The 13262-nt window shown below is 55.5% G+C and overlaps 1 protein-coding gene across 1 annotated transcript; it reads left to right on the forward strand.

Annotated features, from left to right (window-relative positions):
* Positions 1-2453: 2453 nt before the first annotated feature.
* E2F1 (E2F transcription factor 1) lies at positions 2454-12911 on the forward strand. The gene is made up of 7 exons (XM_081832991.1): positions 2454-3137; positions 8311-8401; positions 8780-8999; positions 9846-9998; positions 11058-11172; positions 11267-11489; positions 11624-12911. The coding sequence occupies exons 1-7, from the start codon at positions 2469-2471 to the stop codon at positions 11869-11871; spliced, it is 1719 nt and encodes a 572-aa protein (XP_081689117.1). The 5' UTR covers positions 2454-2468; the 3' UTR covers positions 11872-12911.
* Positions 12912-13262: the final 351 nt, after the last annotated feature.

The following is a 13262-nucleotide window of genomic DNA, read 5'->3' on the forward strand; positions in this document are numbered from 1 at the left end:
CAAGTGGGTATTAATAGATACAGAAGGCCCTTATCTCTTTCTTGATTTCACACTGGGAATTCTTGTCTTCACTCCTTTCTGCTGCAGCAGGACAGGAGGGATTGTGGGGAGAAGGGCACCTGCTTCTACCTGGGAGGTTGGGTACTTGAATACTTTGGGGAGGTCAGGGCTTTGGTAAACCCCTAGCTTTGACCTCCATCAAGCATTTTCATCTGCTAGGTAAGCTCATGCCCTTTGGGCCTCAGCTTCCTCATCATGAAATTGGGCAATAATAGCAATATCTGTCTTCCTTCTCCAGCTACCAGTGCAGTGCTTGGCAGAAGACAGGTGCTCAATAACTGTTTGTCGAATGACTGTTGGGTCATATGAGAGTACTTTACAAAACAAATGTTACCGTTATTGAGACTCTTTGGGGAGATATGGAGAAAAGAAACTCCATCTGGAATGGGAATGTTGCTGGCTTCTCTTACTCTCTGTCAGAGTCTGGCTTGGTTATTTCAAATGAGACCTACCATTCTAATAATGGTGGCTTCTCTATCAGGGGAGAAGGGGGACAGGCTGATCCCGTGGCTGGGAATCCAGTGTAGGCCAGATTCTATCACTGGCTGACCTCACAGTCCCTACTTCTGAATGGGCCTCAATTTTCCCATCTCTACAGCAAGAGGCTTACACGGTCTCTATGGGCCCTTCTAGGGCTGAGTCTAGGATTTACAACAAGCAATTTCTTTCTTTCTTTCTTCCTTCCTTCCTTCCTGCCTTCCTTCCTTCCTTCTTTCCTTCAGAGAGAGAAAGCGCGCACACACCCGCACACAGGATGGGGACGGGCAGAGGGAGAGGGAGAGAGAATTCTAAGCAGGCTCCGTGCCCAGCGCAGAGCCCGACACAGGGCTGGATCTCACTACCCTGAGATCATGACCTGAACCGAAACCAAGAGTCAGATGCTTAACCAACTGAGCCACCCAGGCGTCCCCTACAATGAGTAATTTCAAAAATGGCTTTGGAAACTCCTGCTGCTTTCCTAAACCACCTCATAGTTTATAGAACACTTACAGCAGATCCCTTATGTTTTTTATCCTGATGGCGACCCAGGAAGAGGCCACGGAAATGTGCCCACTTTACAGATGAGGAAACTGGAGCTGAGAATTGTCCTCAAGGGGCTATAATTCAAGGCTGCACCACACATTTTGGTTATACCAGTATACTATTTGTTCTCAAATGTGAACCTGCATAAAAATCACCTGGCATGATGGGATGGGGTGGGGTGGGTAGGGGATTGTTGGTGAAAATACAGATTCCTGAGCGCTTAGAGATTCTAGATTGGCAAGGCTGGGGTGGGCCCAAAGTTAACAAGTGCCCAGGTGATTCTGAAACCAGGGGCTGAGTACTCCTTTTGGAGAGCCAGGGCCTCCTTGCTGTGTTCTGTGTAGCCTCAGGCCACCAGCCTGTTCCTTTCCTAACCTTTCTCAGCACCTGTTCTGGACCAGACCAGTGTTGGGAGGAGGCCCTGTTGGAGCTCCCAGTCTGGTAGGAGAGGCAGATGGAGAAACTGAATGTGTGGTCAGTGTTGGAACAGAGGCAGCATTGGGCAATGGAGGAAGTGAGTAATTACGACTCTGGAGGGCTCTCTGGAGGAAGTCATGTTTATTCTGGGCCTAGGGATTTGATCCTTGTTTGTGTATTAGCTCCCTTTTTTTTTTCCTGTGGGTCATCCCCACCAGATGGCAGGCAAGTTCATAGAAATGATTAAGTCTCACATCTCTGCCCTCAGAGCTGGCACAAGGCCTGGCACAGAGGAGAGGACAATATTGGTCAAATCAGCTGACCTGAGCAATGGGAAATGGCTGATGGAGATGTCCCAGGGCCTCCGGATTAAATGCATTTTCATGCTCAGCACCCTCACCTCCTCCCTTTGCGAGTTCTAACATGGAGTTAATGGTGGAAATTCCTCATCATATTCCAAACATTTGTTACCTCTGTTCCTCTCCTTCTCTTTTCACTAGACTGAGCTCTTCAAGGTCTGAACTAAGAATGGGGCACAGAGCAGGCTCTCAAAACGTCTGCTGAATAAGTGGGTGAATGAATGAGTTCAAGCAGAAGCTGTGCATTGGCTATTGAAGAGATTCCAGCTAAAAGGGGGCTTACAGGAAAGCCCCAAGCTGCATTGGGCCAGATGTCCCTCCCCATTTTCTAGCAGCCCCCTTCTGCTCAGGCTCAGGGTGAGAGGGACAAGGCAGGTGCAGGATTTGAAAGTAAATGGTATAGGTGGGGCAAGTTGAGGATGGGAGCGGCGGCTGGGGCTTTGGAGGTGGGGCTGAACCTAGTAGAGGAAGGGCAGTTTCTAGTGATCCGAACTGAGGTTGTTGGGGGGCTACAGGTGGCGGAGTCTAGGGGTCACGTGAGGTCTGCGTATGGTGTGAAGTGCAGAACGGACGCTCTGTCCTAAAGGTCTCCATAGAGGGATCAGCAGGATGCAGTGCATGGGGTGGGAACGGGGCCACCACGCCTCGGGTAGGGACAGTCCCGACTGGGGGCGGGGAGTGCGAAAGCTCCTGGCACCGCCCCGACAAAGCCTGCGCGCGCCCGGTCGCGCGATTGGCCGTGCCTCCTCGCGCCGACGCCCCGTCCCGCCCACCGCCGCCGGTCCGGCGCGCTGCAGCCAATGGACCCCGTCGCCGTCGCCTACGTCACAGTACGGACAGCCAATGGTGAGAGCGCTCGGCGGCTCGTGGCTCTTTCGCGGCAAAAAGGATTTGGCGCGTAAAAGTGGCCGGGACTTTGCAGGCAGCGGCGGCCGGGGGGCGGAGCGGGATCGAGCCCTCGCCGCGGCCTGCCGCCATGGGCCCGCGCCGCCGCCGCTGCCTGCCACCCGGGCCGCGCGGGCCGTGAGCGCCATGGCCGTGGCCCCCGCAGGCGGCCCATGCGCGCCGGCGCTGGAGGCCCTGCTCGGGGCCGGCGCGCTGCGGCTGCTCGACTCCTCGCAGATCGTCATCATCTCCACGGCGCAGGACGCCAGCGCCCCGCCGGCCCCCGCCGCGCCCGCCGCCGGCCCCCGCGACCCCGACCTGCTGCTCTTCGCCACGCCGCAGGCGCCCCGGCCCACACCCAGCGCGCCGCGCCCTGCGCTGGGCCGCCCGCCGGTACGGACACCAGGGACACTGGGCCGAGTGTGCGTCTGGACCCCCGTGCAGACCCGGGCGGGGCGCGGTTTTTGGCCCGGAGGCAGCGGGGGAGGGGGTGGGCCGAGGCTCCCGGGCTGGGCGGGGCCGAGCCTGGGTTGGGCCTCCGGGCCCCGCCCCGGGGTGCGGGGTGACCTCGGGCCAGTCCCTGTTTGCTCCTCTACCCTGGGCCTCAGCTTCCCGGAGCCGCTCGAGGGTCAGACTCCGGTAATAATGGCCCACGTGTATTCAGCTGGCGTTGCCTGCATGCCAGTTCTCTGGCCGACTTCGAGCCAGCTAAAACACAACCATGCTGTGAACTCAGTGTTGTCACTGCGCCCATCTGAACTGAGGCCCAGAGAGGGGAAGTGACTTGCCCCCGGTCATACGGCTGCAAGTGGTGAGGCTGGGATTTGAATTGAGGTCTGCTGGCTCCAGACCAGAACTCGCGGCAGGGTAGTGGTAATGGCTCCTTGGGGAGGTGAAGGGGGGTGTTCTGGGGCCAGACTATTAAAGAGTCATTGAGGAGACCCTCCTTCCTGCCTAGATGCTCCACTGCCAGGTGCAGGCCTGGGCCTCTGGGGACAGGCTTCCTGGCTGGGAGGCCTTCTCTGCAGGGGCGGGGTGACTGGGCCAGCTGCTGATCCCCTCCCTCTGCCTGTCCTTCCATCTGCCACCCTCCACCCTCACAGGCCCTGGTTGCCATGGAGCCTCATTAATCAGGCAGGCAGACCCCTAGGCCCCCAGGGAAGTCCTGGGTGGGCTGGGCCTCTGGGAGCTGGAGTAGAGGCCCCCAGTGCCAGGAGAGAGTAAACATCCCAGGGAGATGGCTTGATAAAGTGTTCCCTGAGCAGCAAGAGGCTCAAGACCAGTTTGGACTGGGGGTACCCAGAAGAGGTTGCTGAATTACAGGGGAGAAGGGCGTAGAGGCCTGAAGCTTGGACCTGTGGGCTGCAGGACTGGGTGTGGAGACCAGTTTGACTGTCAGAGCCTGTGGGTGAAGGTGGGGTGTGGAAGGCTGGCAGGGGGGCCAGGCCAGCCTGGCAGGATGGGGTCTCAGCAGGGGGCTTGGAGCAAGTGGGAGGGGTGAGGCAGAGCCAGGGCAAGGAGGTGGAAGCTGTCCAACTGCTTATAGGGGCCTGGGTGGCAGCTGGTCCCTGAGGCATCCCGGCAAGTCTCCCCTAACTCCCTTGGCCCCTCGCCCAGTGCTGCCTTCCTTCTGGAATCACCAAGATGCTAATAATAATAACAATGGGAGCCACCATTGTTTTGAGACTGTTTTGTGTGTCAGGCTGTGTGCCAAGCACTTCACCCAGTTAACTCAACAACCATCCCGTTTTACAGATAGGGAAGTGGAGACCTAGAGATGGTAGGTCATTCAGCTAGTGAAATGGTGGGACCAGTCCAGACTTCCTGAGCGGTTAACCAATTAGCCACTGGGATGCTTTGCCTCCTGGGGATGCTAATAGAGGTTGAAGGAAGTTCAGGGACCCTTCTGATGGGTCAGGGGAGGAGGATTGTACCAAGGGGCGGGTCACCTATATCCCAGTGGCTTTTCTCTGCAGGTGCCAGCAGAAAACTGCGTGTAGCTGACTAACTGACAGTACTTAGCAGACCCCCAGGGCAGTAGAGGCTGAGCTCCAAGCTCGGATGGACTGCCAGAGACTGGGCTGAGGAAATGTGCGCCACCTCACCCCCAGCGGTGTCAGGGGCAGCCTTTGCGGGCCTGAGCATTCCATTCATTCAACTGTTATTGAGCTAGTGAACACCCAAGAGGTACTAGACACGGGCAAGCAAGGAGCCTCTGCCCTCACAGCATTGAAGCACTGGGAGCCATTTTCTGCCAGTGGGTGGGGGTGAGGCCTGGCACCATCCTGGAGCTGAAGTCCAGAAACATGGGCCCAGCTTTGGCCCTCCAGCACTCCCCGCTCTTGTACCCCTGAGCTGTGGCCTCCTCTGACCTTCTGCACTGGCACTGGTTTGGGGCAGTCTTTGAAACAAGCTGCAGGTTCAGCTTCTGCATCAGTGAGAATTCATTGAGCACCTCTTGCATATACAAGGCCCTGTACAATTCAGCCATTTCTCCTGGCCCTTCCTGTGCACTTCTATCCTGTTGTCATGGCTGTTTAAAAAACAGGTTAAATATGATAGACATTTGCTATAGAAAAAGAGTTAAGAGACTAAAAAGTTGAAGGATGCCAACCCCATCCATTTTTCCTTCTGTTTTCTTTTCCTAAGCTTGTTTTTTTTTTTTAAAGGTGGTTGTGACAGCTTTCTTTTTCTTAAGTTTTAGGAATTGTAGTTTTTCCTTTATTTCTATGTTTAAACAGTGGGTCATTCATACTTTATAGATACCGTAACAGTCCCCCGTGGTTGTCCCCCACTCACACACCATACAGAGGTTACTCCTAGAAGAGATTCTAAAATATTAGAAACTAAACCAGAGAAAAATGTTTCATGAGGTTTTTTTAGTCCAAAAAGGGATCACATAAATGCATTGCCCTCTAATGACATTTTTCTTGTCATTATGTCTCTGAGAGGATTGTGTCACCCTGCCTTAGTCCTCGACAGCTGCGTGGTACTCCGGGGCTGGGGGAGCCACACTTTCTGTGGCTCCCCTTCCACAGGTGGTTGTTGGAGTGGCCCAGATTTTTTCACCAGTGTTCTGTGTGTTTTCACCTCTGCCTTTTTAGGCTCCTGTGCCAAGATCTCTAGAGAGCAGTGGCAGAAATGGACCTCTGCTTGAGCCCTTGCTTTGCGGTGTGGCATTGACCTGTCTTCAGGGGTGGGTAGGGGCCTGAGGAACGGGGAGGAGATGAGGGGTGCCATTGGCAGGAGCATGCTAGGTTCAGGCCCAAGGGACAAGGCTGGCTTTTGGGGGGCTGGGTTCTGGACGAGGCTGCCAGCAGGCCGGGCACATGGTCCATAGGAACGTGGGCTCTGTGCCAGCTTGTTAGGGCTCACATCCTGGCCCTGCCTCTCACCGACCTTTCTGAGCTGCAGGCCCCTAGGGAAGGGGAGGTCACCACGGCATCTGTTGCAAGGCCTGGGCAGAGGGTTTGATGACTGGATGCAGGTAAAGCCATTCTTTAGCAGTGCTCGGTACACCAGAGGCACTGGGCACGTGCGAGCGCTTCTGTCCCCGGGACACCCGAGGGCATCCCCCAAGGTGCCGTGAGAGGGGGGGTCTGGGCCTGGCGACGCACGTTAGTTAACACCAGGCGCCCCGGTGGACAGTGACGATTCAGGCCCAGCGCCTGCCTCTGAGGGGGCACTGCCTTCCGGGTGAGGCCAACACCTCTCCGGAAATTTGTAGCAAGAGATAATGTGGGGAAAGGTCGGGTTTGAGGCGCTTTGGCGGGAGAAGCGGCCCGGTCTTTTGCAGGATCAGAAAGACCTAAGTAACTAAGGTGCCTGCCCACAGAGGTGGGAAGAGTCTGTGCAAAGTGGAGGGAGGCAGGGAGGGCACTGCCGGGAGGGAACCCCCGTGGGCTAAGGCTTGGAGGCAGAGGTCTGTGAGAAAACCTGTCTGAGCGGAAGTTCATGTGGAGAAGTGGCCGAGAGGGTACTAGGCTGGAGAGGGACAGATGGAGGTGGGGAGATGGCTGAGTGGTCCAGATGGGAGGAGACAGTGGCTGTGGTGATGGGATTTATTGGCAACCAGGTGTGATGAGGGCATGGCTGCCGAATGGGGTTCTAGCTCAGGAAACCCTGTGGGTGAGAGAGGGGCAGGTATGGCTGGTGTGGGTCAGGATGGGCCTGAGATGCCTGTGAGACTTCTGGGGCAGTCTCCATCCTCCAGTGTGTGTGACGGGAATCCTGGCTTAGCCGCTTCCTGGCCGTCGGACCTTCGGGCTCTCTGGGCTTCAGTTAACTTTATCTGTAAAATGGAGCCATCATTATTATTTTTTTTTCTTTTTTTTTTTTAATTCTTATGTTAATCCCCATACATTACATCATTAGTTCTAGATGAAGTGTTCCATGATTCATTGTTTGTGCACAACACCCAGTGCTCCATGCAGAACATGCCCTCCTCAATACCCACCACCAGGCCAACCCATCCTCCCACCCCCCATTATTATTATTTTTAAAGATTTTATTTATTTATTTGACAGAGCGCCAGAGAGCACAGCAGGGGGAGTGGGAGAGGGAGAAGCAGACTCCCTGCTGAGCAGGGAGCCCGATACGGGGTGGGATCGTGACCTGAGCTGAAGGCAGACGCCCAACTGACTGAGCCACCCAGGTGCCCCAAAACAGAGCCATTATTGTGCTGCTGGTCCACAGGACAGAATGAATTAACATGTGCAAAGCACGTGGTGAGCACTAACTGCCACCATGTTCATAGAACCAGAGAGGAGGTGACTCGCCCAAGGGACCTGTATCCTAATGGCTTAAAACAACAAGCACTTAACTAATACAACAACTGTATGTTAATGATACTAGAATTGAAATTAAAAACTTAATTAAAATAAAACCCCAATAACAAACATTTATTATTCATACAGACTTGTGGGGCAGGAATTCAGAGGAGACTTAGCCTAGTGCTTCTGGCTAAGGATCTGAGGTTGTAGCCAAAATGTTGGGCCAGGCTACAGTCATCAGAAGGCATGACCAAGGTTGGGGGACTTGTTTCTAAGACTCATGTTGCTACTAGAGGAGGCCTCAGTGCCTTGCCACTTGGGCCTGTGTGACATGGCCATGGCTCTCCCCAGGGTGAGTGGTCCAACATAGAAAAGAAGGAGGAAGCTCCAGTGCGTCTCTGACCCAGTTCAAGAAGTGACTTGTCATCACTTCCATCACACTGCTGCTTAGAAGCAAGTTACCAGATCTGGCCCATATTTAAGGGGAGGAGAATTAGGCCCCATTTTTTGGAAAGGAAGAGTATCAAATTTGCTGACCTACTTTAAAACCACCACAGACACCCATGGAAGTAGTGGTAGAGCTAGAACTTGAACTCGGGTCTTTTGCCCTCCGTTTGGGTGATGTGTCCCGTGTGGTAGGATTATGTCCCCTGGGATCTCCCCCTCCCTCACACACTTAGGTGGCCTGGTAGAGAAAGTGGGGTAGGGGTGGCCCAGGAGCACCAAGCCCTGAGCCAGGTCTCTTGTGGCCTCGCTCCTGGTTATTGGGCATTTTCCCGTTGTCTCTGCCACAGGTGAAGCGGAGGTTGGACCTGGAAACTGACCATCAGTACCTGGCTGAGAGCAGCGGGCCAGCCCGGGGCAGAGGCCGCCACCCAGGAAAAGGTACCCACAGAGCTTGGGCTCGGGCAGGCCCTCTGACCAGGCCCAAGTTGGGGGTGTGGACAGACAGACATGCTTGCAAAGTAAGCTCTGGTCTGTCAGGCCTGGACCTGAGCCAGGCCTCTGGGGGCCCCGAGGGGCAGCTGGAGTGGCTGCCTGGCATGGCTTCCCTAGGGCCTAGGGGGTGGGGAGTTCCCCAGCCAGAAGAGGCATGTCGTGTGGTTGGCAGGCAGCAGGCCCAGGTCCTCCCTGTTGGCTTCGCCAAGGGGAAGGAGCCATCTGCCCCTCCCACCCCCATCTTCCTGCCCTGCACTGCGGGAAAGCTAGCCTGCCTGGGTGTGGGTGTGGTGCTGAGGGAGCCCTCCTTGCCTGGACCCCCAGGTGTGAAATCCCCAGGCGAAAAGTCACGCTATGAGACCTCGCTGAATCTGACCACAAAACGCTTCCTGGAGCTGCTGGGCCGCTCAGCCGATGGCGTTGTTGATCTCAACTGGGCCGCCGAGGTGCTGAAGGTGCAGAAGCGCCGCATCTACGACATCACCAATGTCCTCGAGGGCATCCAGCTCATCGCCAAGAAGTCCAAGAACCACATCCAGTGGCTGTAGGTACCAGCCACTCGGCAGGGCAGGCAGAGGCTGAGGCCCCCGGGGCCAGGCCAGCGTGCAGGAGCTGATCGTGATCTCCACCGGGCCTTGTCCGCATCCTCGTCATCTCGCTGGGGAAACCAAGGCTTAGAGGGGGAGGTGGCTTCTCTGAGGGAAGTCCACAGATCGTACATCGGTAGCTCAATGCACCGTCATGTATTTCTTCGCCTGGGGAGCCACCATCCAGATCAGGATGAAGAACATGTCCAGCACCACGAAAGATCCCTGTGCTCCTTCCCAGTGGTTGCCCACCCCTCCTCCCCTTAGGTGATGACTATTCTGCCCTCTCTTGCCATCAGTGCGATTGTCTAACACGACTGTTTGATTCTTGTTAATTCTTGTTTTAGTTTTCCCCTCTCATCTCCTTCCCTGGCCTTCCTGCTCCCTTCTCTTTGACACCTCTTCCTTTTCAGTTTTTGGTGGATCATTCCATTCTGCATCATTTTTTTTCTTTCTACTTGACCACACGTCTTGGAAGTGCGTCCATGTCTGTATATCTGTTATATGCTCGGCCTTTTATACAACCGGATAGTATTCCAAGGCATTCCTGTGCCATCTTCTACTTAGCCTGCCCCCTGTGAGGGACGAGTCGTATTCACAGCCATTCAGGCCCAACTTTGGAGCCCAGCCGGGCTGACCTGGAGCCCAGCTTCCGCCCTCTGCCATTTCCCAGCCGAGGAGGAGCCAGACCCAGAGAGGGACGAGGGCTTGTTTGGGCCTCACAGAACGGGCGGCAGCAGACTGGGTGTGAGGGTTAGGGCTCCCGGGCCAGGAGCTGCAAACCCTCCATTTGCCTCCTGCAGAGGCAGCCACGCGGCAGTGGGGATCGGTGGGCGGCTTGAAGGACTGACCCAGGACCTCCGGCAGCTCCAGGAGAGTGAGCGGCAGCTGGACCACCTGATCCACATCTGCACCACACAGCTGCGGCTGCTGTCTGAGGACTCCGACAGCCAGCGATATCCTTGGACTGTGGGGAGCGCTGCCGCGGGGTACAGGACTGGCGGTGGGGCCCCATCCAAGTGGGACTAGGGAGGCGACCCCAGGCCCTGGATTCAGGAAGGGGCTCTGGCTTTGGATGCCAGTTGTGGGCTGAGCACTTACTCAGTGTTAGGCTGGACAAGTTACGGGACGTCTCGGAGCCTCAGCTTCGTCTGTAAAAGGGGAAAGTAATCAATCCCCAAACTTCGCAGACTAAAACAAGAAACTCTAGTACGAGCAGTAGCAAACATTTATTTAGTAGTGATTTGGTACATGGCAGTAGCTTCAAAGTTAGAGATCTAAGTTCTTATTTGCCTTTCATTCACAAAAATAGAAACTTTTTAAAATTCTATTTTTAAGTAATCTCTATACCCAACACGAGGCTCAAACTCACTACCCCGAGAAGAGTCCCACGCTCCACTGACTGAGCCAACCAGGCGCCGCTAGAAACTTTATTTTAAAATAAGTGTTTTTTTGTTTGCTTTTTTTTAGTGAATACCCAATTATGTGGGGTTTTTTGTTTTTGTTTTTGTTTTTAAGATTTGAAGGGGGAGAGAGAGAGCGCATGCGTGTGAGAGAGCACAAGAGCAGGGGGAGGGAAAGCAGACCCCTGCTGAGCAGGGAGCCCGATGTGGGGATTATGACCTGAGCTGAAGGCCGATGCTTAACTGACTGAGCCACCCAGGTGCCCCCCGAATGATGTTTATAAGTTTTGGAGACAACCACCAACTGACACCAAGGTCACAGGTCAGAATAAATTCTCAGCACCAGGTGTGGCATTGTGTTAAGTAATTTACGTGAAATTATTGCAGGCAGCCATCATTACCTTGGGATTTCGTGGGTAGAATGATCTCATTGTACAGATGTGGAAATTGAAGCTCAAGGGCGTGAGACAATCTCAAGCACCAACTATGTGCCAGGCCCTGGGGTGGGGTATGGAGAGGACAGAACAAACTAAGTAGGTATGGGCTCTTAATGAACTGTCCGGGTGGGTGACCCCAGAGGTCAAAGGTCATATGGTCCTTGACTCCACCAACCCTGGCCTACGTGACCTGCCAGGACCTTCGTAGCATCGCAGACCCTGCAGAGCAGATGGTCATGGTGATCAAGGCCCCTCCCGAGACCCAGCTCCAAGCTGTAGACTCCTCAGAGGTGAGACCCAGGACTCCAGACCTGCCCAGGACAGGCTGGGTGGGGTTGGTGGTCAGCTGAGCCTCCATTTACCCTGCCTGCCGCCTCCACCCAGACCTTTCAGATCTCCCTTAAGAGCAAACAAGGCCCCATTGACGTTTTCCTGTGCCCTGAGGAGACTGCAGGCGGGATCAGCCCTGGGAAGACCCTGTCCCAGGGGACAGCTTCTGGGGAGGAGGACCGGGCAGTTCACCCTGCCACCACAGTGCCACCGCCATCATCTCCCGCTTCGTCCCCTGCTGCGGATCCCAGCCAGTCCCTGCTCAGCCTGGAGCAAGGTGGGTGAAGGGTAGGTGGGTGGGGTAGGTCAGGGTCCCTTTCCCAGCTGGGTGGGCAGGCACAATAGCCCCCCTGCCCTCCCTGCCTTCCCTGCGGGCCGTCCCCGGCCTGTGATGCTCCCCCATCTCCCCAGAACCTCTGCTTTCCCGGATGGGCGGCCTGCGAGCCCCCGTGGACGAGGACCGCCTGTCCCCGCTGGTGGCGGCCGACTCGCTCCTGGAACATGTGCGGGAGGACTTCTCCGGCCTCCTCCCTGAGGAGTTCATCAGCCTGTCCCCACCTCAGGAGGCCCTCGACTACCACTTTGGCCTTGAGGAGGGTGAGGGCATCAGAGACCTCTTCGACTGTGACTTTGGGGACCTTACCCCTCTGGATTTCTGACGGGGCTTGGGGGGGACCAGGGCCTCCTGAGATGCCCACCCTGTCTTTGCAGCCCTGGAGCCCCCTGCCCCTGGCCGTCCTCCCAGCCCAATTGGAAACGTTTAATTTATACCCCTCTCCCCTATCTCCAGAAGCTTCTAGCTCTGGAGTCTGGCTACTTGCCAGGAGGCTGAGCAAGCCAGGAAGGGAAGGATTCTGTTTGTGGTGTGTATGTGCATGCACCCAACACCCAACATGTGTGTACACGGGGTGAGTGGTGTGTGAGCATGTGTGTGTGCATGTACCGGGGAATGAAGGTGAACACATCTGTGCGTGCACTGAAAACACGCCCCAGTGTGTCCACGTGTGTGTGCATGAGTCCATGTGTGCGCGTGGTGGGGGCTCTAACTGCACTTTTGGTCTCCTTGCTCCAGGGGCCCCACGAGGCCCAGGGTGGCCACCTGCCCCCAGAATCCTGTGTGCTGACCAGGCCAGGTGGTGAGGCCTTGGCCTGCTTGTTTGCAGGACAGCGAGAGCACTTCTGTCGTCTTAAAGGTTTTTCTGATCGAAGCTTTAATGGAGCGTTATTTATTTATCAAGGCCTCTTTGGCAAACCTGGGGCACCAGCAAAGGGTAGGAGGGATGTGGGACTGATGCCCCAACTCCCTATACCCCTGAGCGGGGCAGGGGTCCCTGAGCTGTTCTTTGCCCTACTCCGAAGGAGCTGAGGCCCGAGCGGTTTATTTATTGGGAAAGTGAGGGAGGGAGACAGACTGACTGACTGACAGCCATGGGTGGATCAAGGGGGTGGTCCCTCCCCAGGGGGTCACTGCAGGGCCCCAACTGCCCCCCAGGATGGATGTGAGATGGGAGAGGTGAGTGGGGGACCTTCACTGAGAAGGTGGGCAGGAGGGGTGGGTGAAGGGCTTCCGCTAGCCCAGACCACAGGGGCCCCTCTACCCCACTTGTTGCTCTGCCCCCCCCTCCAATCTGCACTTTGATTTGCCTTCCTAACCGCTCTGTTCCCTCCTGCTTTGGTTTTAATAAATATTTTGATGGTGTTTGGGCTGGGTTTTGGGACTATGTACCGGGAGCAGACCTGGGGGTGGGAGAGGTCCTGGTTGCTTGGAAAACGCGCCTTGTCTATTTCCCCTCTCCCTGCCCTTGCTTGGTTTCATTTCATTTGGGCCCCACAGCCATAGGAAAGCTAGGCTTTGTCACCATATTTGTCCTAATCTTAAAAACTGACCCAGTGAAGTAGTAAGCGAACTCCCCTCCTTTCCCCAGAGTCCCAGAGAGGCCACTCTGATTGCTGTGTTCCTTCCAGATGTTTCTGGGCATTTGTAAACCTGCAACAAATAATTACAACAGGATGATTCTGTATCAGGTTCTTTTAGGTTCTGGGGACACAT

This window comes from Leptonychotes weddellii, chromosome 10 (assembly GCF_054177405.1).
Source record: "Leptonychotes weddellii isolate Sample4059 chromosome 10, ASM5417740v2, whole genome shotgun sequence".
In the NCBI taxonomy this organism is placed as follows: domain Eukaryota; kingdom Metazoa; phylum Chordata; class Mammalia; order Carnivora; family Phocidae; genus Leptonychotes; species Leptonychotes weddellii.

Excerpts from the sequence above, each read along its gene's own strand:
- E2F1 (XM_081832991.1), top strand. The coding sequence starts at position 2,469 with ATGCAGTGCATGGGGTGGGAACGGGGCCACCACGCCTCGGGTAGGGAC. Across the intron at positions 8,402-8,779 it reads AGGCCGCCACCCAGGAAAAG|GTGTGAAATCCCCAGGCGAA; the intron begins GTACCCACAGAG and ends CTGGACCCCCAG. Across the intron at positions 11,173-11,266 it reads AAGCTGTAGACTCCTCAGAG|ACCTTTCAGATCTCCCTTAA; the intron begins GTGAGACCCAGG and ends GCCTCCACCCAG.